This window comes from Corythoichthys intestinalis, chromosome 4, assembly GCF_030265065.1.
Source record: "Corythoichthys intestinalis isolate RoL2023-P3 chromosome 4, ASM3026506v1, whole genome shotgun sequence".
In the NCBI taxonomy this organism is placed as follows: domain Eukaryota; kingdom Metazoa; phylum Chordata; class Actinopteri; order Syngnathiformes; family Syngnathidae; genus Corythoichthys; species Corythoichthys intestinalis.
Genome location: NC_080398.1, coordinates 30,187,210 through 30,213,573, shown reverse-complemented (window position 1 = coordinate 30,213,573; position 26,364 = coordinate 30,187,210). Strand labels below are relative to the sequence as shown.

The following is a 26,364-nucleotide window of genomic DNA, read 5'->3' as shown; positions in this document are numbered from 1 at the left end:
CTCGGATTTCTAGCCATCAACCACTTTGCTGTCCGCGACAATGTCGACCCCAGCACGTCTACTGTACATCATTTGATTAGACTCGTCAAGTGTCCTTTCCACTTTATCCATATGTGACGACCATCAATCCTTCCCCTGTGTTTTATTCCAAAACATTGTCGAGCACAGCAAAATGGCTAGAAATCCAAGCAGTTCTTGAACGCGACACAAGCAGCTTTCTTAAACGTCATGTCCAAACAAAACACATGTCGCTTCAAACTATTGACTATTTTGTTCGGCTTGTGAAAAAACAGAGGAACAGGCAACTTTTTTTTTTTTTTTTTTTAAACTACAAAGGTAAATGAGAAAGCCCTCGAAGCCAGTAACCTTGTGTTGCTAAATCAAAAAAGTCCCACTCTGTGGCAGAGACCTGCATGCAAAGCTGTTGTCAGTGAGATACTCGACCCTGATGCGGTTAAAGACATTGCTAAAGTACCCCTGTCTGATAATTCTGAGCTTTTCAAGCCTGATTGGTATTTAAAAAAAAAAAAAAAAAAAACAGACTGAGAGCTGTTGATGATGATTCCGGCCAGGATACTGGCTTTGTGTTCATCTAAACAGGCTCAAGTTTCACACTTAATACTGAGAAATTATTTCATAATTAAATATACTGTACAGAAAATAATTTTGGAACAGTTTTGGTTAGTGGTGTGCCGTGAGATTTTTTCCAATGTAAAGCTGTGACTCAGAAAAGGTTGGAAAAACACTGCTCTAAGGGTAAAGGAAGTGCAGTTGTGTTATGGAGCTCCTTGTAATCTGTTTTGAATGGATGTCTTTTCAGCTGGAAGAGCCATAAAGAAGTGGCTCCTTATTTATTCCTTTTTTTTTTTTTTTTTTTTTTTTTTTGTATTATGAAGAGAAAGTTCATGTCAAAAAATGTCCCAGGTATGGTTTATTCCTGATCAAAATCTGGTTTAAAGAGACAATTGCGTGTGTGTCTCTCAGAAAATACTCAAATTGCTAAAAGAATGTCAAATCACTGTTTAAAATGACGAATTTGTATATTTTTCACATTTTTACATACATATATAAAGTGGAAATTAATCCACTTTCACCTAATTGCTCTAAAACTTTTTTGAAAATGAACCCACAAATACTGTATGTTATTGCCGAGTGTCTGCGCTAATGGTCGTTAATCTTGTAATACTCTTCCTTGTCAGCAGGTGGCAACAGGTAGCTAATCTGTTTAGTGATGCGTCAGGTGGAGGTGACAGTGGTATTAGCCGCTACCAAAACTACGATAATGGGAGCGATGGAAAAGTTTTTGAGAAGGAAAAAAGCTGAGAACTGGACACCGGACACACTTCTGAACCAAAGGTGAAGTATGAGTGGCAGACAAAAGAAAGCAAAGAGTGTTTCCTCGTCGAAAGTCTCTGGCATGAGGCAATACAGCGAAAGCTATCTTTCATTGGGATTTACCAAAGACTAAAAAAGAACTGGATGTACGTGGGATCAGGAGTGGAAGTGGCTAGAATTTCTTGCCGGTGTAGGTTCACTATCCTCTTCCCCTCACTATCCACTCGCTCTCGCTGTATAATTGGCCGAGGAAATGCTGTATAATTGGCCGAGGAAATGCTGTCCCGTGAAATGCCTGTTTAAAAATGTTCCCGTTGTTACTTCTTGCGTTCGCTTAAAAGTGCCCATTTAAAAAGGAAACGCGATGGATGATACTCCACGCAGAGCGTATTATTAACAAATGTTAAAGTTGTATAAACATATAGCGAGAATAAGGAACGTCACTGACAAGCGCAGGCCCCCGCTAGTGGATAGTGAGGGGAATAGGACAGTGCACCTACATCGGAACTCCCCGACGTGAAGGTCGCCACGGAGCCAGAAATTTTATTTATTTTTTTTCCTTTCAATTTTTTCCTTTTTTATTTTATTTTATTTTATTTTATTTTATTTTATTTTATTTTATTTTTGGGGGGGGGGGGGATCAAACCTCTTAAACTACTGAAATGCATAGAAAACTAGCAGTTATTTCTATAACACATACAAAAACTGATTTTCATTCAAAATTGTATTTTTCAATGATTTACAAAATAAAAGTTAACCAAAACAGCAATAACCCCGACCTCCATCTCCTAATTTTATTTTCCCTCATTTCCTCACATACTAAATGCAAAATCTCAATTTTAACTACTTAAGAACATAGGATGGCTATTAAAATTGAAGTTAATGTAAACATTTACTCTTTTTTTTTTTTAATAATAAAGATATAAGTAACATACATTCAGAAAAATAAGTACAAATGACTTACTAGTATATTACGCAGAGTGAAACGGGATATATTTTGAAGATCGCGCAAACATTGACATTTTTTTTTAAATCATAAGGAAATGAATAAGTATTCTAACATAAATGAACAAATATAAGTCCAAAGTGCACATTGACAGCTAAGATGTTCTGTACCTCCCCATCAGAGTAAATAAAACTAAATATGATAAATAAGCCTCCTCAATTCTTTCGTTGCTCTCAAAGATTTGATCCATTTTATGTTGCATTGCCCTTTTGTTTTTCTTTTTATTTATTTTTTTTTTTGCTCTTCCAGAAAACATGCACATTGGAACCAATCAGAGCTAACTATCTCTGCTGATCACGTCAGTATGTCAGCCAATTGAACGGATAAATGAGTCTAGGCGTTTTGCTTTGCTGCGGGCATTTGCACATACACGTGACTCATTGTCAGACTCAGATTACTGCAGCAGCTGGGGAAACCTCCATGCTGTCCGTGGAATAAAATAAATAATAAATATTGGTGGAAACGGATTACGCTACAGAAGCACTTTATTATGCTTGTTGTTAACACTTGTGTATGTAAATCTGATGTTGGTAGATTGTTTTCTTCTTGGAGATGAAATGCATGTGTGGCAGCTTAGCATTTTTTTTTTTTTTTTTTTTTTTTTTTTTTACATAGCGTTTTGACAGTTGCCGTAATATTTTTGGAATCAAAGCACCGTGTACCGGAAGAGCATTCCGGCCCTGAATCTTGTACCGGAACTACGTTCTGACCTTGAATCTTTTACCAGAACTGCATATCTGACCGTTCTGGCCCACTTTCACCCCTGCGTGGGGTTAATTTTCACAGGGCATGCAGTGAGTCAGTAAAAGTATGATTAAATGTGTCTTGTTTGATACCTATTCAGTACATGACTTTATATTGGCTACAGAAATTCATTCTTACATTTTTTTGCTGGTGGTGTGCCTTAGGAATTTTATAAGGGGGGAAAGTGTGCCATAGCTCAAAAAAAGTTGAAAAACACTGCTCCACATTATTATTGAATTTCCAAGTACTAAAGTGATTGTTTTATTGAAAACACTTTGCATGCCAATTTCACAAGGTACACTTGCGCAGTTAAAAGAGCGTTGGTAGGAAGGTGCTTTTCCTGAAGTAGTGTATGAGTGGATGAGGAACCAGGAGAGGCGTGGCTTCAGCATGGAGCAGCACAGGTACTCGGTTCCCATGCTCAGGTGACGCCTCGGTCTCTACTCAAGGACACTTTCACCCACATGCGAAATACTTTTATGTTGAAAATAATTTTTTAATAGTTTTTTTTGTTTGTTTTTAAAAAATGAAAACGCACAATGGCTTAATTGGGCTTACCATTATTATGACTTTGGGCTTTACTCTTCCTGGTAAGTACAACTTTTGGATAGTCTCTTGATAAAACATATTTAAACTAAAAGAGAATCTGTGTATTATATGATTTATATTTACTCTTATGAGTAGATTTTAATTTTATTGTTTTCATTACTAAAAATAGCTTTGAATTGTCTTGTTTTTGCTGGGAGAAATCGCTTGCACGGACTGTAGTTTAGTCCTTAGGAGGAGGAATTTTAGTCCTTTTGGGTAGTTGCGCGATTGAATGGATGATTCCATTCAAAATATACTTTGCTACAATAAAATATGACTGTTCTAAGTTTCCCACCTTGCATTGCATATTTATAATTTAAAAAAAAAAAAAAAAAAAAAAGGTAAATATATATATATATTTATATATATATATATATATATTTTTGTGTGTGTGTGTGTGTGTGAAAGTTGGGGGCAGTGTTGTTTTTGGCAGCCCTTTTAATCTTCGTACAATGCTAAAGTAAGTCGAAGTCCAGCGTAGGGTTACCTCACCTTAAAACATGTTTTATTTTCTCCTTGAGATAACTGTTGTTGTGATTTGGTCTAAACAAATAAAAGTTGATTTTATTTTATTTGACTTATAACCAGTGTTGTTAATAATGGCGTTACAATATAACGGCGTTACTAACGGCGTTATTTTTTTCATAAGTGAGTAATCTAATTAATTACTTTTCTCATCTTGGTAACGCCGTTACCGTTACTGAGGCGGGAAAGGCGTGCGTTACTATGCGTTACTAAGTTGGTTGAATAAAAAAAGTCAGAGATGGACTCACGGAGACGAGAGAGCAGAGCAGGAGTCGGGAAGACGCCGTTGCAAACGCGATGCTAGGTGGCTCCAATAATACCTGACTGTAGCCTACAAACTACGCCCACATGATACGGTAGATATCACTTATTATAGAACTAGATGCAAATGATAGACACGGCTGCATTGGCAACATGTTTTAAGGACTACATGCGTTAGTAAACAGCCGCCATCTTAAAGCAGGAGACCTCTCAGGAAGGCTCTGTTGTAGAAATCCTTCCTAGCGAACCTTTTTTTTTTTTTTTTTTTAAATCTAAAATGGTCCTAAATCGGCAAAATCTTGACTTAAATCTATCTTTAAATGATGAAACAGTTTAAAAACTTACACATGTTGAAAGTAGACGGGAAAAAATGCAAAAGCGGGAGAAATTTTAACAACTTTAACTGTTGATTCACAACTTTAAATGACTTCCACACATAGCAAAGGTTACTATCTAGTTATCGCAATACCCTTGTGTCTAGTTAAGTGGAGGCTAAAGAATTGGGCTAGGGCCAATTGTCCCAAAAACCCTTTAAACTTCACATTGTGTGAAAAACAAAAAAACATGAAAATTATCACTAGTTACTTTGCGAAGTAACTAATTACTCTTAAATTCAGGTAACAGTTACTAACGCGATTACTTTTTGGGAGAAGTAATTTGTAACTGTAATTAATTACTTTTTTAAAGTAAAATTAACAACACTGCTTATAACACATCCATAACTGAACAGTATGGACATGCAGATGACAATATTTTTTTTAGGTAACCTTTTGTGGTTGCTCGGTTTTATTATTATTATTATAGTTATTCTTTGTTCCGCAGCCCCTTTGAGCTCAATTTGACCCCCTTAGAATGTTTCAAAATGCAGCAAAATCGGCAGGCAGGTCAAGACAGGTGCAATCTTTGCTACCGTGTAAAGACAAATTCCAAATACACTATGTAGCGCCCCCTAGCAGTAATTCTTTGTCTGCCGACGCTTTGAGCCCTACTTTGACCCCCTCAGAATGCTTCAAAACTCACCAAACTCAACAGCCAGGTGAACACTGGTAAAAACTCTTAAAAAAAAAAACAAACAAAGAAACATATGCGTAAATGTGGGTAGCGCCCCCTAGGAACAAAACCAAAATTTCGTTTCTTTCTTGTGAAAGAGGAGGTAACAACGCAAAGGTTAAAACTTCACACATCAGTACTATAAGAAGGGGATACCATACGCGGTGCCCAGACTGCCGTTAGTACTGCATCCATTTTTCTTTGGGTGGGCAGAGCGTGTCCGTGGGTGGGCACTGCCAAGCACCCCTGCTTTACAAAAATCAAGGTTTCCAACTATTTCCAATGAACATTGGCATATGAGCACATATTGTACCATCTACAAGGACAACGCCAACTTGGTGATAATACACACTCGGCAGGAAAATTATTATTTTCAAATAATTATACCCATTTGGATGATGGATGGATACCACAAACTGTATGTTAAAAAAAAAAAAAAATTGTCAGAGAGTTTACGATGACGCCTGCCATTAGCATTAGCTTAATACTAACTTGAGCATAGCATAGCGTTAAACCCAAATGCTGTGCTAGCGCTAGGGGCTACATTTAGTGTGTAATGATCACTCAGCATAGACCATTACAGGCTCAAGCAACATTGGATATTCTCCCAGGCAAATATGAGAAAAAATCTTTTACCGTGTGTGCAAGCCAGGAGACTGGAGAGCAGCAGCGCGTCACATGAGTGACACGACCAGACACTGCTACGATGCAGGCTAACTACAATGTCTTCTGAAAAAACAACTAAAATGTCACACATTGTGAATATATGGCGGAAAACACTCAGGTGACTTGAAGTTCCGCTCTGAGACACCCCCAATTTGGCCAACTTTCAAAATTGTCCGATATGCATGTGTGATACATCATTGGAAAGCTTAAAATCTCAATTTTCTGGGGGAAGAAAATTTTTGAACAGGAGGGCCTTTTTAAAAAAGATTTTTTTTTAAATGGCAAAACCCTATCTGGAAGTGAGAGCACGCAACAGCAGAAGTACAGACGCCATGACTTTATCGAGATATTATCGCGTACTTACCTTGTTTCGATCCAAAAACTCCATGTAGCATGTATTACTGTCTGTCAAGACACAGCTGTGAATGGCCACAGCTGGATTTATTTGGGATTTTATGGGTGAAACCTGGTCATATAACAAGGCTCGCGATGCAGAACTCGCAGACATCAAGGAGTGGTCGAGATTTTCTTTTTTATATATTTACCCTTTAAACGTTTTTTTTTTTTTTTCAATTTTGCTTTGTTTGGATCGATTATTTATCATCTAACGTATCGGAGAAAATGCGACAGTCACAAAAAAAAATAAAATTAAGCGATAGTTATGAGGTAGATATCTGTGACTTTTTTACAGACGCCATTTTTTTCATTGTGACATAGTTTGTTTAAAAGTTTAAAATGAATACTTTTTTCAAGTCGTTTTTTTTTAACGAAATATGAGACCTCAATTAATGATTGTAAGCTAAAAATGACAGACATTTTGAATAATAATGAATTACTTTTGTTTTATGGCTGGGTTGAAACAAAAGTGGTTGCACGACGTCTGTAAACGAGGGTTTTCAGGGTAAAACAGACAAATTTAAAATAGTTCGGGGGCTTAATGCGCCATGAATTTGCTGTGGCAGCATATAGACATGTTGTTCTATCAAACACAACAGTTGTTTTGGCTTAAACTACAGCAGTTTCTTTTAAAGAGGAGTGCTAGAGCAGAAACTGCTTTTTCAGTCTTGTCTGTATTTTCCGCCATATGACGGAAACTGAGGCGTATTTTCGTCTCGTTGTCGTCTCGTCAGACGAAAACCGGCATTAATCTCATTATGTTTTAGTCTCCCAAAACACGTTTTTAGCTCGTTATTGTCTCGTCATTAAAAAGTTGTTTGTCGCCGAAATATTTTCATTATCGTGATCGTTGACGAAAACAACACTAGTGGGGGGTAAACACCAAATATTCAGATTTCTGCGGATTACTTGACTAATCGCAAAAATATTCTGAGATTAATTGACTCTCAAAACATTGGTTTGTGGCTGCACAATTGAGAACAGAGGATCATTTCAAGCCTAGACTGGATTGCAAAATATGGTTGAGAACTTGAGACTGTATTTTTTCAACATTGTTTTACTTGGTTTCATACCATCAGGAGCACAAGGTAAGCTGCTGGTGTCCGCAGAAGGTGCCACCAGAGTCGACACAACAGCAGGTGACAATCTCACCCTGGCCGTGTCCTTCAGCGGGGCAGCAGACCCAGCGGTGACATGGTTCAAAGGCCACCTGCCCATCGTAACCTGGACCATCGGCTCAGATGCTCCCCCGGATGTGGCAATGGAATACAAGGAAATTTTGAGGCTGGAACCCAGCGGGTCCCTCAGTTTTGTCCACGTGCCACTGGATTACGGGGACAACTACTCGGTGGAGATGACTAAATCTGGACTTGGAACAGCCTCTGTCAATTTCACTCTGAGGGTTTTTGGTGAGTTGAAGCAGTTGAAAAAAGTTTTTCTTAAAACTGACAACTTCATATTCAAACTTTTTCCATGAAAAAACTGACAATCGAAAATTTTTTCTCCAAAGACAAGTTTTCTTACATTACATATTTCAATTTTATTGACTATTTTGAACATAAAAGTATAGTGTCATTTCTTAAATATTAAAACAGAATTTAAAAAGATTTTTTTTTTTAAACTACATTTGAACCTAGCAACACTTTTTGTTTTACAAATACTGTATATTTCATCTCAAAGTATGATTTTAAAAATTGTATTATACGCCTTTTTGTTTCTAAATGAAAATAATTCTTTTCGTCATGCATTTTTCACATAAACAATTAAACCCTCAGTGCGTAATTTTTTTGTCCCAGTGCCGAATAATTTCATTAACTAATATTGGACTTATTGTTGCCTCTAGATTCCTATTTGGCCAGTAGACGGCACTCACACTATTCCGTTGTGCTTTTCATGTCTCCTGGCCATATATGTACAGGGTGTTCCAAAATGCTTGACTCCATTTCCTAGGCCAGTAATTTTAATAATAATAATAATAATAATAATACATTTTATTTCTAGAGCGCTTTTCAAACACACAAAGACGCTTCACAAGAGACATGGAATCACAGTACGATAAAAAGGTATTAAAAGGATAGAAAATTAAAAGCACAATAAAAAGAAGTAAAAATATGACAGCTAGAGGTTATGGTGGGTAAGAAAGAGTGAACAGGTGTGTTTTCAGTCTAGATTTGAAAAGTGATAGAGTAGATCTACTGCAGAGATCAGGGGGTAGGGAGTTCCAGAGCTGGGGGGCGCAATGACTAAAAGCTCTGGAACCAAAGGTGGAGAGGCGGACACGGGGGATGGAGAGGGGAGGAATAGTGGTAGAGCAAAGTGAACGGGTTGGATTGTTTAGACGGAGAAGATCGCAAAGGTAGGGAGGGGCCAGGGCATGGAGTATTTTGAAGGTGATGATGAGGATTTTGTAATTGATTCTTTGTTGGACGAGAAGCCAGTGAAGTTGACGGAGGATGGGGTAATGTGGTGTGTTGCGGGGGTTCGTGTGATGAGGCGTGCTGCTGAGTTCTGAAGGAGCTGCAGTTTCTGGAGGGACTTGTTAGGGAGACTGAAGAGCAGTGAGTTGCAATAATTGAGCCGGGAGGTTATTAGATTACAGACCAGGGTGGAAGCGATATGGCGGGTGAGAGAAGGGAGGAGGCGAGAAATGTTGCGAAAGTGGAAATAGGCTGATCTGGTGATGCTGTTGATATGTGACCGGAAGGAAAGTGTGCTGTCGAGGATGACACCCAGACTCTTAACCTGAGACGAAGGAAAGATCGGTAAATTGTTGATTGTAATAAAGAACTTATGGAAATTAGAGAGCATTGAGGTGGTACCAACAATTTTTGACAACAAAATTTTGACAATTTTCGTTGGAATGACCTCAATTTTTCACACCTTGTGTAGAAACGTTTCAAGTTTTTGTGTGTAACGTTTGGCATTTTTATCTTTTCAGGTTAAGAAATGCCGTTCACTTCAAAAGAAAAGGCATTTTGCTTGTTAAAGTATGTTCGGACACAGTCACCGAAGACAGTGTAGCGTGCCTTCTTCAGAAATTTTGCAAAGAAGGCACCAACTGAACTGAAACAGAGAATTACAGCTGCACTGGAAATTGTTACTGAAGACATGCTACAGCGAGTTTGGCACAAGCTCGACTACCGACTCGACGTGTGCAAAGTCACAGGCGGCACTCATACTGAACATTTATGAAAATCTGTCATAGAAGGAACAAATATTTTTTGTTGTAAATTCAACCAATAAAACCTATGACCTTCAAAATAAGGTGTATTTAGTTTCACCCCGTATTTTAGATATCTAGGGTTAAAAAAAAAAAAAAGCAGTTGAACAGGATTTTTATTTTTCAAAAGATATTAGCAAATTGGAACATAAGTATAATGCTAAAATCAATTTTAAAAATAACAAAAAATAACTGAAATATTCTAAATAAAATTAAAATATATGCAGTCCTATAGATGAGCATAAACCCACAGCTACAGCTAGACATTACTAGCATAAGAACAAAAATAATTGAATTATTTTCCATAAAAAGCACGTGTGTATGACTCGTATCATGTTTACATTATACTAGTGATGCACGATAATACATTTTTCAACCGATACCGATAACCGATAATTTCCTCCTCATTCCAACCGATAACCGATAATGTCAAGCCGATAATTCTATTAAAAGAATTATGTAAAATTTTAAAGTATACACAAAAGAAAATATTACTGTGCAAAAATATAATTTATTGCTGTTTTTTTCAACATAAAATATGAACAAGTCGTCAATTCCAACATCTAAATAATGACAGATTGTCTGACATTGTGTAATGGTAAACTTTTGGCAACAATTACTTACAGAGTAAATACCTAAGTTGCACAAAAATGCCTTTAAAAGTAAGCCGTTCCTAACATATATAACATTAATACACTGCAAAACACACTTCCTTAAAACTAGTCAGTTTTAAGTGTAAATCTATTGGAAATAAGTGAAATTATCTGCCAGCGCTTCAAGTGTATTCCAGATTTCTTGGAAGAAAAATAGCTAGCTGAAAATAATCTTAACAGCCTTATTTTAAGCAATACATTATTATACTTAATCCTAAAAAAAACTTTTGAGAGATTTTGAATATTTGTGGCTACAGAATATTATTGTTATTTCATTACAGCAGGAATGTGCATATAAAAATTGATAAAGTGTTAATAAGTGCCAATAAGTTTTGATTATCTACTGTAACTGTAATTGAGCAGACAAATAAGTTAAATTAATTTGAAAAGTGATTGCTAATGTTATATGCTTTGTTGCACACTGTGAAAATGATTGACTCAAAAGAGCGAGATGTCATGTACCCATTCTGCAGCGCTTTGTTTACATTTGCGGCACTCACGACATTTGCTTTACAGCAGCTAAACTGATACATGGCAGTACTATTTGGATGGAGTTGGAGCTCGCATCTCCGTGCGTGTTGTTTTGTGCCTGAGTTTTGTTAAGCCGAAAATAAAGGCAGCGTTACAAAGTCATCTGACCGCTCGTCATTTTACATACTGAATGCATTATTGACTGGCTGACTTCGTTTTCTCCGTGTTTAAATTATCATCTAACCACTGTGCCATCATGATAAGCTTGCTTACTGGACATCACTTTTCTAAATGTAGTGATGAAAATGTGATTGGCATGTTTTTCATGATGAATGGTGGTGGTATAAACTGCATTATTTTTTTATCCAGGGCTTTAGCTCTCGGGTCATTTCGGTAAAAAAAAAAATCGTGTCTCGTCTCGGCGGCGGCTACATTCGTACCGGATAATCCGCCCGCACCGGCCGGTTCGCCGCGGCGTATTCGGGGCCTGGCTCTGCTCAAACGCCGTGAGGGAACGCTCGCGAAACCGGGCTGTTCGCCGGAGGTCCTGAAGCCGGGGAACCGGGCTCTGCCCGGCGTGCCCGCCTCGCCATGCAGCGGGCTACGTCGGAAGACGGCTACTTGCCGACTATCGGTCTTCAGTCATGCCGGTGTTTAGCCTTAGATGCGGGTTTACCACCCGCCTTGGGCTGTTTTCGCAAACAACCCGACTCTGTATCGTCACAAGCCCCGTAGTTTAACTTAGTGTTTACAATAGCTTTAGCATTCCCGCTAGCAGCAGCAGCCTCGTATTCGTTCAAAAAATCTTTGTAATGCAGTTTTAAATGGATGCTGGGTTAGTGGTTCTGAATGAGGACGCTTTCTTTCGGCCTCGTGGAAGTTCTGCGGTACATGTTTCGCAGATGGCGAGAGCGTCGTTTTTTTAGTAACAGCCGCCATAATATTCAACTATTTCTTGTCGTGTAACTCCGCCTCCTCAACCCCTCCTCCCTCAGGGGCTTCAGAGAGGGGAGGGGTTGAGGAGGCGGCGTGCTGAATTCTTAAGTTGTGCACATTCGGAGGCTAAATCAAGTATATAATTATCGGATTGCATTATCGGTTGAAATTTTTTATTATCTGGATTATCTGTGTGACGTCATAATTGCCATTATCGGCCGATAATTATCGGCGACCGATATTATTGTGTATCTTTACATTATACACACACTCTCTTTCTCAACACAGACAGCTGCCAGAGAGAAAAAAACACCACGTTTTACCACTGCTAAACACGCTTGAGTTAACTCTCATAGCTGGTAGGAAACATTTATGACAGTGTTTACTAACCTTTAATTTTTGGAAATGCGAAATCATATTGGAGGTATTGCCTCCTCGGCGTCCACCCTCCACAAACATCTTTTACATCGGTTGGCCTTCCTCCTCTAAACCGTGCCCGTCTAACTTTTCTGTAGTACTCCCATACCTGCGATTTAGTATTCTTCGATGGGGGAAAAAGTTCAGGAGTTTCACCTCGTCCAGCCATCGTGTAGGACGTGACTCACGGACACAACTGAGTAACAACCGGTGGGGGAGGGTTGAGCCTTGCAGCTGCAAAAGAGGGACTTCTCCCTGCATTTTTGGGACATAAAAATTAGCTAATACCGTAGGGACTGTATGACGGAAAATTTTTCATACCACGGTATAAACCCCACTCACCAACGTCACACAATGACGTGTCGCTGTATCCGGCCACCATATTGTCCGTCATTGTTTATCCGTATTCTCAACGGTTTCAATTTGTCGTGCAATTTATAGTGCAATTCATGGAAGCCCCGGTGATTTCAGACACTGTAAACTCATTGGATGCGTTGCATAAAAGGCGTTATGTGGAAAAGCTACAGTCTATCCATTCGCCAGAGCCATATTTGATGCCTAAATCGATATTTTTCGACCCGCTGTCTTCGCCGTCTCTGCCTGACATCTGCTACCCTGATATCTACAACTATCTTGTCCACAGAAACTCAGCCTATTCTCACGAAACTTTGAAAAACTTTGAGAGCAGCACTCTAAGCAACATTACCCGGTGTGACCCTTTACTTTCAATTTTCTAAAATGGCGACAATCAATAAAAAAAAAAGTTGACTGCGATGGCCGACGCTTCAAGGACAGGTGGATATTGGACTAGCTCTTTAATACAATACGCAACAACTGTGTCTGCCTCATTTGCAGAGAGACATTCGCTGTTTTCAAAGAGTTCGATGTGACGCGATATTACAAACAAGACACGCTGACATGTACGACAACATTACAAGGAAGATACGCAGCGAAAAATTATAGCAACTTGAAGCTAGTTTAATTTCACAGCAGCAGTATTTCGCAAGAGCCCGAGTGTTGAAAGAGAATGCCACAAAGGCGAGATTGTTGAAATTATGAATTTAAAAAAAATAATAATAAAGCAAATGTGACACACAGAAGGGCTTGCTAAAATTGTTTAAATATATTGTTCTACGTAAATCAGCAAAGGTAGCCCCCCACATTTTTACCACACCAAATCTGGCCCCCTTTGCAAAAAGTTTGGACACCCCTGTTTAACTGATGATCCGTAGATGAGGCCAGCTTCTTTCACTTGGTACCAGCTAAATATTATTCAAAAAATAATAATGGCGGAAGAAATAAACATCTTGAATTTGAAGCTGTATGTTGTCGGCGATTAGCCTCGCAATGATCTCAATTGTGGTTGTCAGCCCAAAACCCTCTAAATATTTATTAAATGCATCTTACCAGGTCTAAAATGACTACTACATACTCTGTGGTGATCGTTTGGTGCTCAGTTTTCTTGTTGAATTGCAGCAGTCCATCTCGCTCTCCTCTCCGGGTCTCTCAGAATACGGTAGAACTTCAAGTCTCTCCGTCTATCTTCTCTGTTACTGCAACCAACTGCCACACACGCCTTCACCATTTTGATTATTAATGTTAACGAGCAGAAAAACATGCCATAATAGGAGGAATTTACGTAGCGGTAATGCGTAAACACAACGAGCTGACGGACAATATGGCGCGGAGGCGTAGTTGTGACGTCATGTGAGTGGGGTCTATACCTTGAAACCGGTAATCGGCACATGTCTAAGTACATGTTGAACTTGCTCTTTCTTTAAAAAAAATATAACAAACTTGAATAAACATATATTTCCTCTGGGAATATGATTAATTTCAGAAAAAAACAAACCCAACCAGTACGTACATTTTAGAAAAAAAGTTTCTTCTTACTTTCTAGTGAAAAAAAATTCTGAAAATAGTGAATTGTAATCTTTTTCTATCAATAAAAAGAGCCTTAATCTTATAATTTTTCACCTTCTCCCCTCCAAAGATATGTTTTAATATGTCATATGTCTTAATTTTAATAAGTTTGCAAGTTTTTGTCTTGTGTTATCAGATTTTTCTCTTAATAATTTAATCTTGTAATGTTACATCTGCACTGAACTGAGTTGCTTTTTTCCCTCCACAGAGTCCTTCCAAAACGTAACTCTGACCGTGTCACCCGACTTAATCATAGAGGGCAGCGAACAGTTCCTGCTGCAGTACAGCATGCTCCACGGCGTGGTGGAGCACCAGCTGTGGTTCTTCAACGACCGCCGTATCACAGAAGAAGATGACCCGCGATACTCAATGCAGCCCGGCAGCCTAGCGGTCCACGGGCCCCACCGGAGTGACACGGGACGTTACACGGTGTCATTGACCAACCCCTTCAGCAGTGTGACGCTTCACTTGAACATCACCATTTTGTGTATGATGTATTTTCCTTGAATTAGATCTAATTGCAGAAGGAGAAAAAGGTTTTATCTTTTTTATGTTTTCCATTTTAGATGGTCCAGATGAGCCCAGAATCCAAATCAACCCACTTCAGGAATTTTATGTATCAGGAGATTCACTCACGTTATCCTGCCAGGCAGATGGGTCACCGCAGCCTCTCGTGGAGTGGACATTCGGTAGCGAAACCCTGACTGAAAGTCACACGGGCGTCCTAAATCTCAGCAGAGTGCTGACCAGTCAAGGGGGCATTTACACATGCGAGCTACGCAACCAAATGACAGGAGTGCGACGACACCAGAGCATCGAACTGCTTGTTTATGGTATGTTGACTTTTTATTTTCTATCGAAAATTAAAAATAAGAAAGATGTTTAAGCTGTTTTTTATACATGTTCCTGGGTGCAGAGAGACCTGCGGGAAGTCCGCAGTGTTCTGTGCTGTCGAATTACAACCGAAGCTTACAGTATGAGTGCCGGTGGTCGGGTGGAACGCCGCCAGCGAGACTGTCTTTCCCTGATTTCGGTGAAGGCAACAGCCTGGAAAACCTCTTGCTGACTGTCAACGCATCAGTTGAAATGGATGGGAAAATGGTCACCTGCCAGGCGCAGCATCCCGTTGAACATAGCGAGTGTAACATCACGGCTAGTAGGTGACTTTTGGGTGCTTTCATCTTTTAATATTTTGAATTACAAAAGAAAAAAATTAATGGCTGGCAGCTATCGTTCAGTCGCTGCCAGTCCCTCCAGTCCAAATGGATTGAATGTCTTATGCCGCCAATGGCAGCAAATCAGTCCGTATTTCTCACTTTCTATAATGAGCATATTTTTTTCAAAAGAAGTTTAATCTTGGAAAATTGTGATTTGTTTCAGGTATAAATTAGGGCTGTCAAATTATCACGTTAAAGGGCGGTAATTATTTTTTTAATTAATCACGTTAAAATATTTGACGCAATTAACGCACATGCCCCGCTCAAACAGATTAAAATGACAGCACAGTGTCATGTCCACTTGTTACTTGTTTTTTGGTGTTTTGTCGCCCTCTGCTGGCGCTTGGGTGCAACTGATTTTATGGGTTTCAGGCTTCAGCACCATAATTATTATTGACATCAACAATGGCGAGCTACTAGTTTTTTTTTTGATTGAAAATTTTACAAACTTTATTACAACAAAAACATTAAGAGGGGTTTTAATATAAAATTTCTATAACTTGTACTAACTAGGGATGTCCCGATCCAGGTTTTTGCACTTCCGATCCGATACAGATATTGTTTTGCACTTCCGATCCGATACCGATACTGGCCTATACCAATACCGACCTATCTGAGCATGTGTTAAAGTTTAAAGTTATTTAGCCTCCTTACTTAGTTGTCAGACTCATGTTGAAAAAGGTTTTAGTACTCTTGACTAGCCAGCTGAATTAGGTGAGTTTGAATAACACACAACGGTTGGTAACAAGAAACTGACCTGTGTGACAAACACAAAACATTATGAATAACAAACAGAAATGGCATAGTCAGTCAATAAAACGGGCAAATAATATTGTAAACTGTCTTAAAAAAGCAAAACACACCAACAACCTCAGTGGAAAATCCCACAAATCCACCAAGCTATTAGATGCTTTTAATGTTTCGTGCATTAGTTACAAAAATTGTATAAAAAGCCTCTCAGGTTTAAATAAACGACTATTTCAGTATCAAGTTAACATTTTAAAACAGTAAATAAAATACTCAAGTCCCCACTCTGTATCAGCAGCTTTAAACTACATTCAGTTCATTTAATTTTGCGAATCAACTGTTGAAGTTGTTAAAATTGCTCCCGTTATTCCATAATTTCCCTTCTGTCTACTTTCGACATGTGAAAGTTTTAAAACTGTTTTGAAGATAGATTCAAGTCAAGATTTTGCAGATTTAGGAGTATTTTAGATAAAAAGTTAATTAGGTTCGCTTGGAAGGTTCACAACAACCTACTAGGGAAGTCTTCTGCTTTAAGATGGCGGCTGTTTACTAACGCATCTGGTTTTCAATACTTCAATGTTGCTAACGCAGTCGAGTCTGTCGTTTTGCATCTAGTTCTATATACATATGATATCTATTATCTCCAGTAAGACGACGTTGACGTAGTTTGTAGCGGCTGTCAGCAGCAGTCAGGTATTCTTGTGTTTTTTATCCAGCGGCATGAGTTGAGCTAAAGCCGTGAGTTGAGCATTGGCATTACCTGGGTCTATGACAAGCATTATGTTTACTTTCGGGACGCAATGCGGTCAGTTTGTCATTGCGTCCCGAAGACCGCGCTGTGTATTAGTTCCGCTTTACTTGACATATTTCAATAATCGAAAGTTGGATGTTTGTGAATCGTTCTCGAAACTTCCACGGCCAAATCGCTCAAGGATGTAATGACGGCTGGGCATGTTGTACCGTGGTCCTAAGTGTTGGATGGTGCGTCTTTACTCACGAGAGATAATGGCTCGTCATTCAGAATGAATTCTTCGGCAATGACTCTTGTTATTCCCTGGGCTTTGGAACTGTCCAGTGCCAGTTTGTCACGCATAGCAAAAGTTTCTGCCAGTGTTAGTTGCGTTGGACCTTTCTTTTTGTCTTCGGTTTTCTTAACATACTCCTCATATTGTTTGTGGTGGTATTTCGCTAAATGCTTGATTAGGTTGGTTGTATTAAAGCTTGACTTTATTATGGCATACGTTGCACTCTGCCTCTTTGTCTTTATCGTCCTTTAAGGTGAAATGATCCCACACAGCTGACATTTTTACGGATAATGTCTCTCGGTAAATTGGGAGACGGTAATGTAAATGTAGTGTGTTGAAGGTGTGCTGTAAAATGCGGACCGGATTTTAGGGAAACCGAAGCAGAAACTGGAATGGATTATGTAAATTGGTGTGCTGGAAAACCCGGAAATAACTGGATCGGATGTCAGGATTGGAATTTTTCCGTGTTCCGATCCGATACCGATGCGCATTTTTTTGCCCACATCGACGTCCGATCCGATCCAAATATCGGCTCGCAACATCTCTAATACTAACATTTATCTTTTAAGAACTACAAGTCTTTCTATCCATGGATCGCTTTAACAGAATGTTAATGCCATCTTGTTGATTTATTGTTATAATAAACAAATACAGTACTTATGTACAGTATGTTGAATGTATATATCCGTCTTGTGTCTTATCTTTCCATTCCAACAATAATTTACAGAAAAATATGGCATATTTTATAGCTGGTTTGAACTGCGATTAATTACGATTAATTAATTTTTAAGCTGTATTTAACTCGATTAAAAATTTTAATCGTTTGACAGCCCTAGTATAAATGCATCCTGAAATAGGAACTATAACAAATACTAAAGTCGACTCTAACATTGTAACCTTTTTCCGCGCAAAATCTAACTTTCATCTTTTATGATTATAATGTACCGTAATTTAAAAAAAAATAGAAAATAGAAATTAATCTTGCAATAAATTTCAGACTTTTTTATGTCTTATTCTTAAAATCCTTTGATAATTTCCGTACCAAAACACAATTTCAATGTCAAATTGCAACTTCTTTCTCTGAGGTAATGGATTACCTTATTGCCATTAATATATACGAACATTTCTCTTCAAAAGTTATTTTTCCAATATTGCCAGTGACAGTTTTTCCTCCCAAAAAGTGTGAAATGTTACTTGCATTGTTATTATACGTTCCCTTTTACCCACATTTAAGTTGTAACTAATAACCACTTTACTCCCCAGGGCTTTCTTTACTCATCAAATTATTCCTGAGCACAGCATGTGATGGGTCCTCCATTTCCAAAATAATAAACACAAAGCATTTCTTTTCCAATCAGGGAGTCCGCAGAACTTCCTCCCGACCGTGAGCACTGACGTAGACTCTGAAGGCAAAATAGTGGTCAGCATCCATTGCCTGAGCCGTGCTGAGCCTCCCGCCGTGGTGTCGTGGTTCAGAGGCGGCGAGCCGGTCAGCGATGGGAACCTCATCAGCGATGACACCACCCGCCTCGAAGTCCGTCATCACAACGCCAGCATTCTCCTCCTTCAAAACTACACCTGCACCAGCCGCAACCCCCTCGGGGGCCGAAGCAAAGGCATTCATTTGCAAGGTACTCCACTGCACTATTTACTTGAACATATTCTGTTCTGTCATGCTAGTTTTTTATTGTTGTGACTTTTTTTCCCCCCAGAACAAAATATGACTTAAATCTTTATATAGTTTTATTAGAAGTGGGCGATTATATGATCGTGATAGTTGGTCACGAAAAATTTTAGGTCAATTTCTATGAGCAGCCCTGAGCATATTTTCTCATTAATTTTCAAAAATGTCTATACCATATGCTAATAAAACGTTTAATTACACTTTGGTTTCATAAGTTTTCGGTACTTTCGTTTTTTTTTGTTTTTTTTTTAAACAATCTGTTAAAAATTACGTTTAAAAAATCTTTATAATTGAGATCGGATAGGGAAAAAAGGATCGTTTTTGTACTATATTGTGCTACTTGAACATTTTCTTACAAAAATGAGATGTTATCTTATTTTTTAAAATTTGGGAGGATGCAACTTTATTTCCCTTTTAAAAGAAATGCTTCTCTTTTGGAAGTTAAAATTGGTTCATCTCATTGTGTTACAATTTTTTCATACCAAAAAATAAAACCTTTATCATGAGATTATGGCATTTTGTTGCAAAAAAAAATCTTCATACTCATTTTAAAAAATAAATGATAAAATCAAGTAAAAAAAAAAATATAAAAAAATATATATTTTATATATATATATATATTAGGGCTGTCAAACAATTACAATTTTTAATCGAGTTAATTACAGCTTAAAAATTAATTAATCGTAATTAATCGCAATTCAAACCATCTATAAAATATGCCATATTTTTCTGTAAATTATTGATGGAATGGAAAGATAAGACACAAGATGGATATATACATTCAACATACGGTACATAAGGACTATTTGTTTATTATAACAATAAATCAACAAGATGGCATTAACAATATTAACATTCTGTTAAAGCGGTCCATTGATAGAAAGACTTGTTGTTCTTAAAAGAAAAATGTTAGTACAAGTTAAAGAAATTTTATATTAAAACCCCTCTTAATGTTTTCATTTTAATAAAATTTGTAAAATTTTCAATCAAAAAATAAACTAGTAGCCCGCCATTGTTGATGTAAATAATTACTTACACAATGCTCATGGATGCTGAAGCCTATAAAATCAGTCGCACCCAAGCGCCAGCAGAGGGCAGCAAAACTCTATAAAACACAACAAGTGAGCGTTTCACCGTGTACTGTCATTTAAATCTCTCTGAGCGGGGCATCTGCGTTAATTGCGTCGAATATTTTAACGTGATTAATTAAAAAAATTAATTAACGCCCGTTAACTCGATAATTTTGACAGCCCTAATAGATATATATATGTATGTATAAAATATATAAAAATCGGATGATATTAAGAAAGAAAAATGTTTTTCTTCGCCTGATCGCCCAGCTGTATACTGTATTAGTTTGACTTTCAAAAATATGACTTTACATCATAACTTCTGAAGAATTTGGGCAAGTACAACTTTATTTCTGTGGTAGAATAATTTAATTTTCCTTTTTTGGGAAACTAAAAACAGCTAATTAAAACTTGTCATAACTTTATTCCTGCTAACCTCATAATACTTCTACAGTGTGATGTATCAGTTTACATTTGTCTGTTTATGTTCAAAATAACTGAAGAACGAATAAAGGGATTACTGGTAAACTTGCAGGATATATTTGTAATATGAAACAGAACAGGTGATTAAATTTTGGGGCTATAAGGTCAAAGGTCACAGAGGTCATAAAAGGAATTTTGAGATGTTTTTGTTACGGATTTACCAATTTAACGCAAATTTGTGGGTTAGGTGACATGATAAGTTAAATTTTTATACTTAAAGGGAATGCCCACTCTACCAAATATGGCGATTCTTTGAATTTGGCTGCTTACGCGATAGTATCCACCTATAAAAAACACAAACTCCATTTATGTTGTGGTTTTATACGTTTTTATTTCATTGTGGCCCTCTTATTACTTCATATAATAGTGTCACTTTTTGAGTCCTTCACTGAAATTGACGTTGCCAACCCTCCCAGTTCAAATGGATTGGACGCCTGTCACAGTCAATTGCAGCCAATGAGTCAAAGCTATCCTGAATGAATAAAACCACACTTTTCCTTTCTTCCTTTTTCACTTTTTATCAGCATACTTGGAATCCTAATCTGTCAATCAGCAAATATTAAAGCCATTTTCCAGTATAAGGCTTCTATTGTATTCGACCTCTAATTTCAGTGACTAACCTGACCAAAGTAAAAGACAACAAAGAAGCTTCTGATAAACTCCGAATACCTATGGTTGCATTTTCCTCTTCAACAAAGCACTGAACTGTTAACAAGTTGACTCCGCCTCTTCACTCAATCTCTCCAGAACCATCCATCTCCGATTTCAGTCTGTTCCCGCACAAGGAAGGAACCATCGTCACTTTGACATGGGAAGTCCCACCTACCTCCATCGTCACAGGTAAAAAAATAAATAATCTGTTACCGTAGCAACCTGCCTGACTCGTTCCGATGTGTTCATCTCAGCAAAAGTGTGTAAGGAAGCAACGTGAGGATAAATATTTTGTGTAAATAGTGTGTCTTGTTGTGTTTGGGGAGAAACACATGCAAAGTAGAGTTAACGTCACAGGCGTCAAATGTTATTTGAAGAGAATTTTGCAATGCAGGTTTTGACATCCAGATGAAGGGGCCTCCCCTGGTGATTGTAGACGGTAATGTGAGTCGGACAAAAGGGGGCGCAGATGAGTTCCGCACAATCCTGCGTAAACCCGGCTCGGCCCGAAGTGCAGACGTCTTCCACTTGGATCCCAAATCCACATATCGATTCCGGGTTCTTCCCAGAGCGCTGATGACGGAAGGCCAGCCAACAAGAGCTGACCGTGCGGGCCCACGTAAGCCTAAACAGTCTAGTTTTAACTGTCATAATGGCAAATATATAATTTTATGCGAATTATATTCAAATGTCATTTTTAATATTTTATGTTCTCAAGTGGTTTTATTTTAAATCATACTATATTGAGTATTCATGGTGTTATTTTTCCGGATGTCCCGATCGCGTATTTTTGCGTCTGAGTCCGAGTCACCTGATTTTGAGAAGCTGTCGATAACGAGTCCTGATCCGATACCAAAAAAAAGTTCTTTATTTATTTGATCAAAAGTTCCCTAGTTGAGAGTGTTGCGGAGTGTAAAATATATATATTTTTTAGGGCTGTCAAAATTATCGCGTTAACGCGCTGTAATTAATTTTTTTAATTAATCACGTTAAAATATTTGACGCAATTAACGCAATTGTCCTGCTCAGACAGTATTCTGCCTTTTGGTAAGTTTTACAGCAAGGCTTTTTGTGCTGTCTAACAGCGAACTCTTGTGGTCGCTTTGCGACATGGTTTATTGTTGTCTTGCCAGTTCAATATGGCTGCACGACGTCTCGGGCTGACGCCTACGTTGTAATGTTGTGCCTATATGATCCTTGGACGAGATTTGTCCGTAAGTATGGTTGTTGTAAATAATGTACATATTATGTTAGTAAGCGAAATGTTATATTTTTTGTATGAGACGCTTTTTGTTTATGTTTAGTGAACCTGTATAGCGTGCTAAGCTAACGTTGTTGCTAATGCAATGCTTGTGTACTTTTTTTTTGTAGTTTTACAACGGTCTAAAGAGGACAATGGTTTGAAGCCATTTTATTAATAAATCAGATGAAAAAGAAAGAAGTCTGATTATTATGGCGTCGTTCACTAGCTGTCTAGCTTTGGAAAAAGTAGACGCTTCGGAGTGAGGACAGCATAGACAGATTTAAATGACAGTAGAGTGAAATGCCCACTACAGTCCTTATGTACCGTATGTTGAATGTATATATCCATCTTGTGTCTTATCTTTCCATTCCAACAATTTATTTTACAGAATATATATATATAATTTACAGAAAAATATGGCATATTTTATTGATGGTTTGAATTGCGATTAATTGCAATTAATTACGATTAAATAATTTTTAAGCTGTAATTAACTCGATTAAAAATTTTAATCGTTTGACAGCCCTAATATATATATATATATATATATATATATATATATATATATATATATATATATATATATATATATATGTATAATAATGCATTTTATTTATAGAGCGCTTTTACCGGTGCTCAAAGACGCTTTACAGTTGTGGAAAAACAATAAATGAATAAAAAGCTTACACCACGTGGGCAGTACAAAACAATACAGAGAAATTAAAAGCCAATTTTAAAAGGTGAGTTTTTAACAATTGTTTGAATGTGGGAAGATCAGAATAGGTGCGGATGGTTTTAGGGAGTGCGTTCCAAAGTGAGGGGGCAGCAACGGAGAAGGCTCTGTCCCCCCCCAAGTACGGTGTGTTATTTGTGGGGGCAGTGCGAGAATGTTTCCATTGGATGAGCGGAGGTGACGGGAGGGGGTGAGGGGACAGAGAAGGTCGGTGAGGTAAGGAGGAGCCAAGTTATTGAGTGCTTTGTATGTGAGAAGGATGATTTTGAAATATATCCTGTGTGAGATGGGAAGCCAGTGCAGTTTATGGAGGGCGGGGGTAATGTGAAGGCGGGCTATGTTCTTGAGGTGGAAGAAGGCAGTTCTGGTGATGTGGTTGATGTGCTGGTCGAATCTTAGTTTATTGACGAAAATGATACCTACGTTGCGGGAGTGTGTTGAGAGAGGGAGGGTGCATTTGTCGATGGTAAGGGTGAATTGACTGTTTTTGATGTGAGCTGTAGGGTCGAAGATGATTATGTCCGATTTGTTGCTGTTGAGTTGAAGATAGTTAAGTTGCATCCAGGATTTAATTTCGCTGAGGCAGTTGTGAAGTGTAGATTTGGTGCTTTGTGAGATGGTTTTTGTGGAGATGTATATTTGGAAGTCATCAGCGTAGCAGTTAAACTGCAGTCCAAATTTACGGATGATCTGACCAAGAGGTAGGATGTAAAGAATGAAGAGGAGGGGGCCAAGAACTGAACCTTGGGGGACACCTTGTGGTAGGGAAACAGCAGGGGACGTGCAGTTGTTAATGCTGATGAATTGTTGTCGGCCGGTGAGGTAGGAGTGGAACCAGGAAAGTGCAGTGCCAGTAATGTGGAGAGACTCTAGTCGTAGAGCAGGATGGTGTGGTTGATTGTGTCAAAAGCAGCAGTGAGGTCCAGGAGGATGAGGATGTGAGTTGTCCGGAGTCCGAGGAGGGGAGGATGTTGTTGGTTACTTTGAGAAGTGCTGTGTCGGTGCTGTATTGTGAGCGGAAGGCAGATTGGAAAAGTTCAAATAGCTTATTGTCAGTAAGGAGGGTTCGGAGTTGTGACGCAACTGCCCTTTCCAGAATTTTTGACAGAAAAGTCAGATTTGAAATTGGTCGATTCGATAGTTGGTCGGGATATCGGGTCTAAACCAGTTTTCTTTATAATGGGTGTGATGGCAGCCAGTTTGAGATATATGTGTCTATATATATGTATTTTTTTTAAATTAAAAACGCGATCCTTTTCACCCAATTCCAATCCTCTCATTTTTGACATTAATGTGCGTAATTATGTGTAGAAAAAAAATGTAAACCATAAAAAGTATTGAAAAAATAAAATGCTTGTTTATTCTTTAAAACGGGGAAAAAATATATTTTTAATGTGCTTTATTTACTGTTAATTTTTTGGGGAAAATGTCCTGAATATTTGTCTAACACATTCATTAATGTTGTTAATTAATCTTTCTTTAGCTCTATTACATGATGGATGAACATTATATGAATTTTAATATGTTAACTAAATCTCAAATATACATGTCTCCAAACAAGATCATTGGGATTTGTTATGGTTAGCAGAACATTTCCATTCATAGTGCAACAATTCAATGAACAATAAATGATTGAAATATAATGAATATGTTCAGTCCAGCACCGCATATATCGGTATCGGTTTAATATCATTATCAGATTTTTGGAGTTGGACAATATCGGTTCATCGGTTAAAAAGTCATTATCGGACAAATAATTGTTATATCTGTGTGTCAACCAGCTGAGGGTCTAAGCGGCCCGGCAATCGCGGGCATCGCAGCTGGTATCCCGTGCAGTATTCTCTTCCTGCTTCTGCTGTGCGGCCTCATTTATTTTGCCATCTACTGGAGCAAGACCAAAAGACGGCAGACAAGATATCCAGTCACTAGAACTGCTGAGAAGGTCTGAATACTTCTTTTTGTTTGTTTATGAAATTTTCATACCCAAAATTTGTCCTATTTGTACCATCTTACTGACTGCGATTCCCAGGTGACGACACCCCACATGCAAGCACCTCACAATTTGCTGCCTGGAGCCCCCAAGTCCCCCCCTGACTACAACAGATTGCGTCAGGTGTTTCTTCTAGTCTTTTTCTGTTGTGTTTAATGAAAAAAACAACAATCGGTAAGCAGTTTTTTTCTCTTCTTGCAGACATCATCCATTCTTTCAGTGGCCCCGCCCACTTTTGTCCCTCCTCCACCTGTCAGAGTTGCAACAACAGTCTGAGCCAATTGAGTTTTGTACAGTAGGATGTGTTTTTTTAATATGACGTATGCGTGATGTATTCTCAATTAGTGTATGCAATTTTGACCGGAATAAATTTTTACCTGACTCACGTTCATCTGCTTTTTATACTTTTTCTGTCACCATATTTATTCTCCTATTGTCTATAATAAATCATATTTACCATAGAAAATTGTTTCCCACTTGTGGTTATGTTGCGCTGTGATCAAACAAAAATGCTTAAAGGTTCACGTCATTATTTGATTGCGATTCATCGCGATTAATAGATGTTTCTTGTGTGATTAATTGCAATTAAATCCAATAACCGTTTCCTAGCCCTAGTAATTAGAGACTGCATATTCTTATGTATATATACAGTATATGTATATTTTAATAATGTATATTAAGAATTAGAGATGTCCCGATCGATCGGGATGCCGATCCCAATACCCAATCACGTCATTTTCAAAGTATCGGAATCGGCAAAAAAATATCGGCCATGCCTTTTTTTAATTTTTTTTTTTTTTTTTAATTAAATCGTTTTCTAATTGTATTTAACGTTACAAACATAATATGTTACACTCATCCAGTGTCTTTAGTTTAGGCTTAAGGTAGGGTTATCAAATTTATCCCGATAACGGCGGTAATTAATTTTTCAAAAAATGTATCACGTTAAAATATTTAACGCAATTAATGCATGCGCTGCACGACTCACTCACGCATTGCCGCGCTAAATCTGTAATGGCGCCGTTTTACCTATATAGAAAGATAAAAGGCAGCGTAAAATGAGTAGAGTGAATTTTGGCAGTCTTTGGAGCCTTTTTTTAATTGGCTAAAGCCTGACAATCCCTCTCCCTACGATTAGAAATATCAAGGGAAGCAATGTGGGGAAGCAAGGTAGCAATTGATCTTTTTCTTAACACCTTATGTTATTTCCCAAGGCAGAGAAGATATATCAATTGGTAGCACTACGCACAGTCATGGTTCCACTTCCCATCATGCATTTGGGCATGGCCTTCAGTATCATTTACTGAAAGCTCAACAAATACACTAGATG

General features: G+C 38.0%; 1 protein-coding gene across 2 annotated transcripts; it reads left to right on the top strand.

Annotated features, from left to right (window-relative positions):
* The first annotated feature begins 1,230 nt into the window (after window positions 1-1,230).
* Window positions 1,231-25,942, top strand: vsig10l (V-set and immunoglobulin domain containing 10 like). Of its 2 annotated transcripts, none has more exons than XM_057834487.1 (11): window positions 1,231-1,356; window positions 7,651-7,980; window positions 14,400-14,678; window positions 14,758-15,024; window positions 15,108-15,347; window positions 18,539-18,811; window positions 21,165-21,257; window positions 21,463-21,687; window positions 24,826-24,986; window positions 25,074-25,157; window positions 25,236-25,942. In XM_057834487.1, the coding sequence occupies exons 2-11, from the start codon at window positions 7,833-7,835 to the stop codon at window positions 25,308-25,310; spliced, it is 1,845 nt and encodes a 614-aa protein (XP_057690470.1). In that variant the 5' UTR covers window positions 1,231-1,356; window positions 7,651-7,832; the 3' UTR covers window positions 25,311-25,942. The 2 variants fall into 2 exon arrangements, with proteins under 2 accessions (XP_057690470.1, XP_057690469.1); XM_057834486.1 differs by lacking the exon at window positions 1,231-1,356 and adding an exon at window positions 3,502-3,675.
* The last annotated feature ends 422 nt before the right edge of the window (window positions 25,943-26,364 follow it).

Bases quoted from the DNA above. Each gene is read 5' to 3' on its own strand.
- vsig10l (XM_057834486.1), top strand. From the start codon at position 3,612: ATGAAAACGCACAATGGCTTAATTGGGCTTACCATTATTATGACTTTG. The intron at 15,025-15,107 runs GTATGTTGACTT...TCCTGGGTGCAG, and splicing joins CATCGAACTGCTTGTTTATG to AGAGACCTGCGGGAAGTCCG. The intron at 21,258-21,462 runs GTAAAAAAATAA...TTTGCAATGCAG, and splicing joins ACCTACCTCCATCGTCACAG to GTTTTGACATCCAGATGAAG.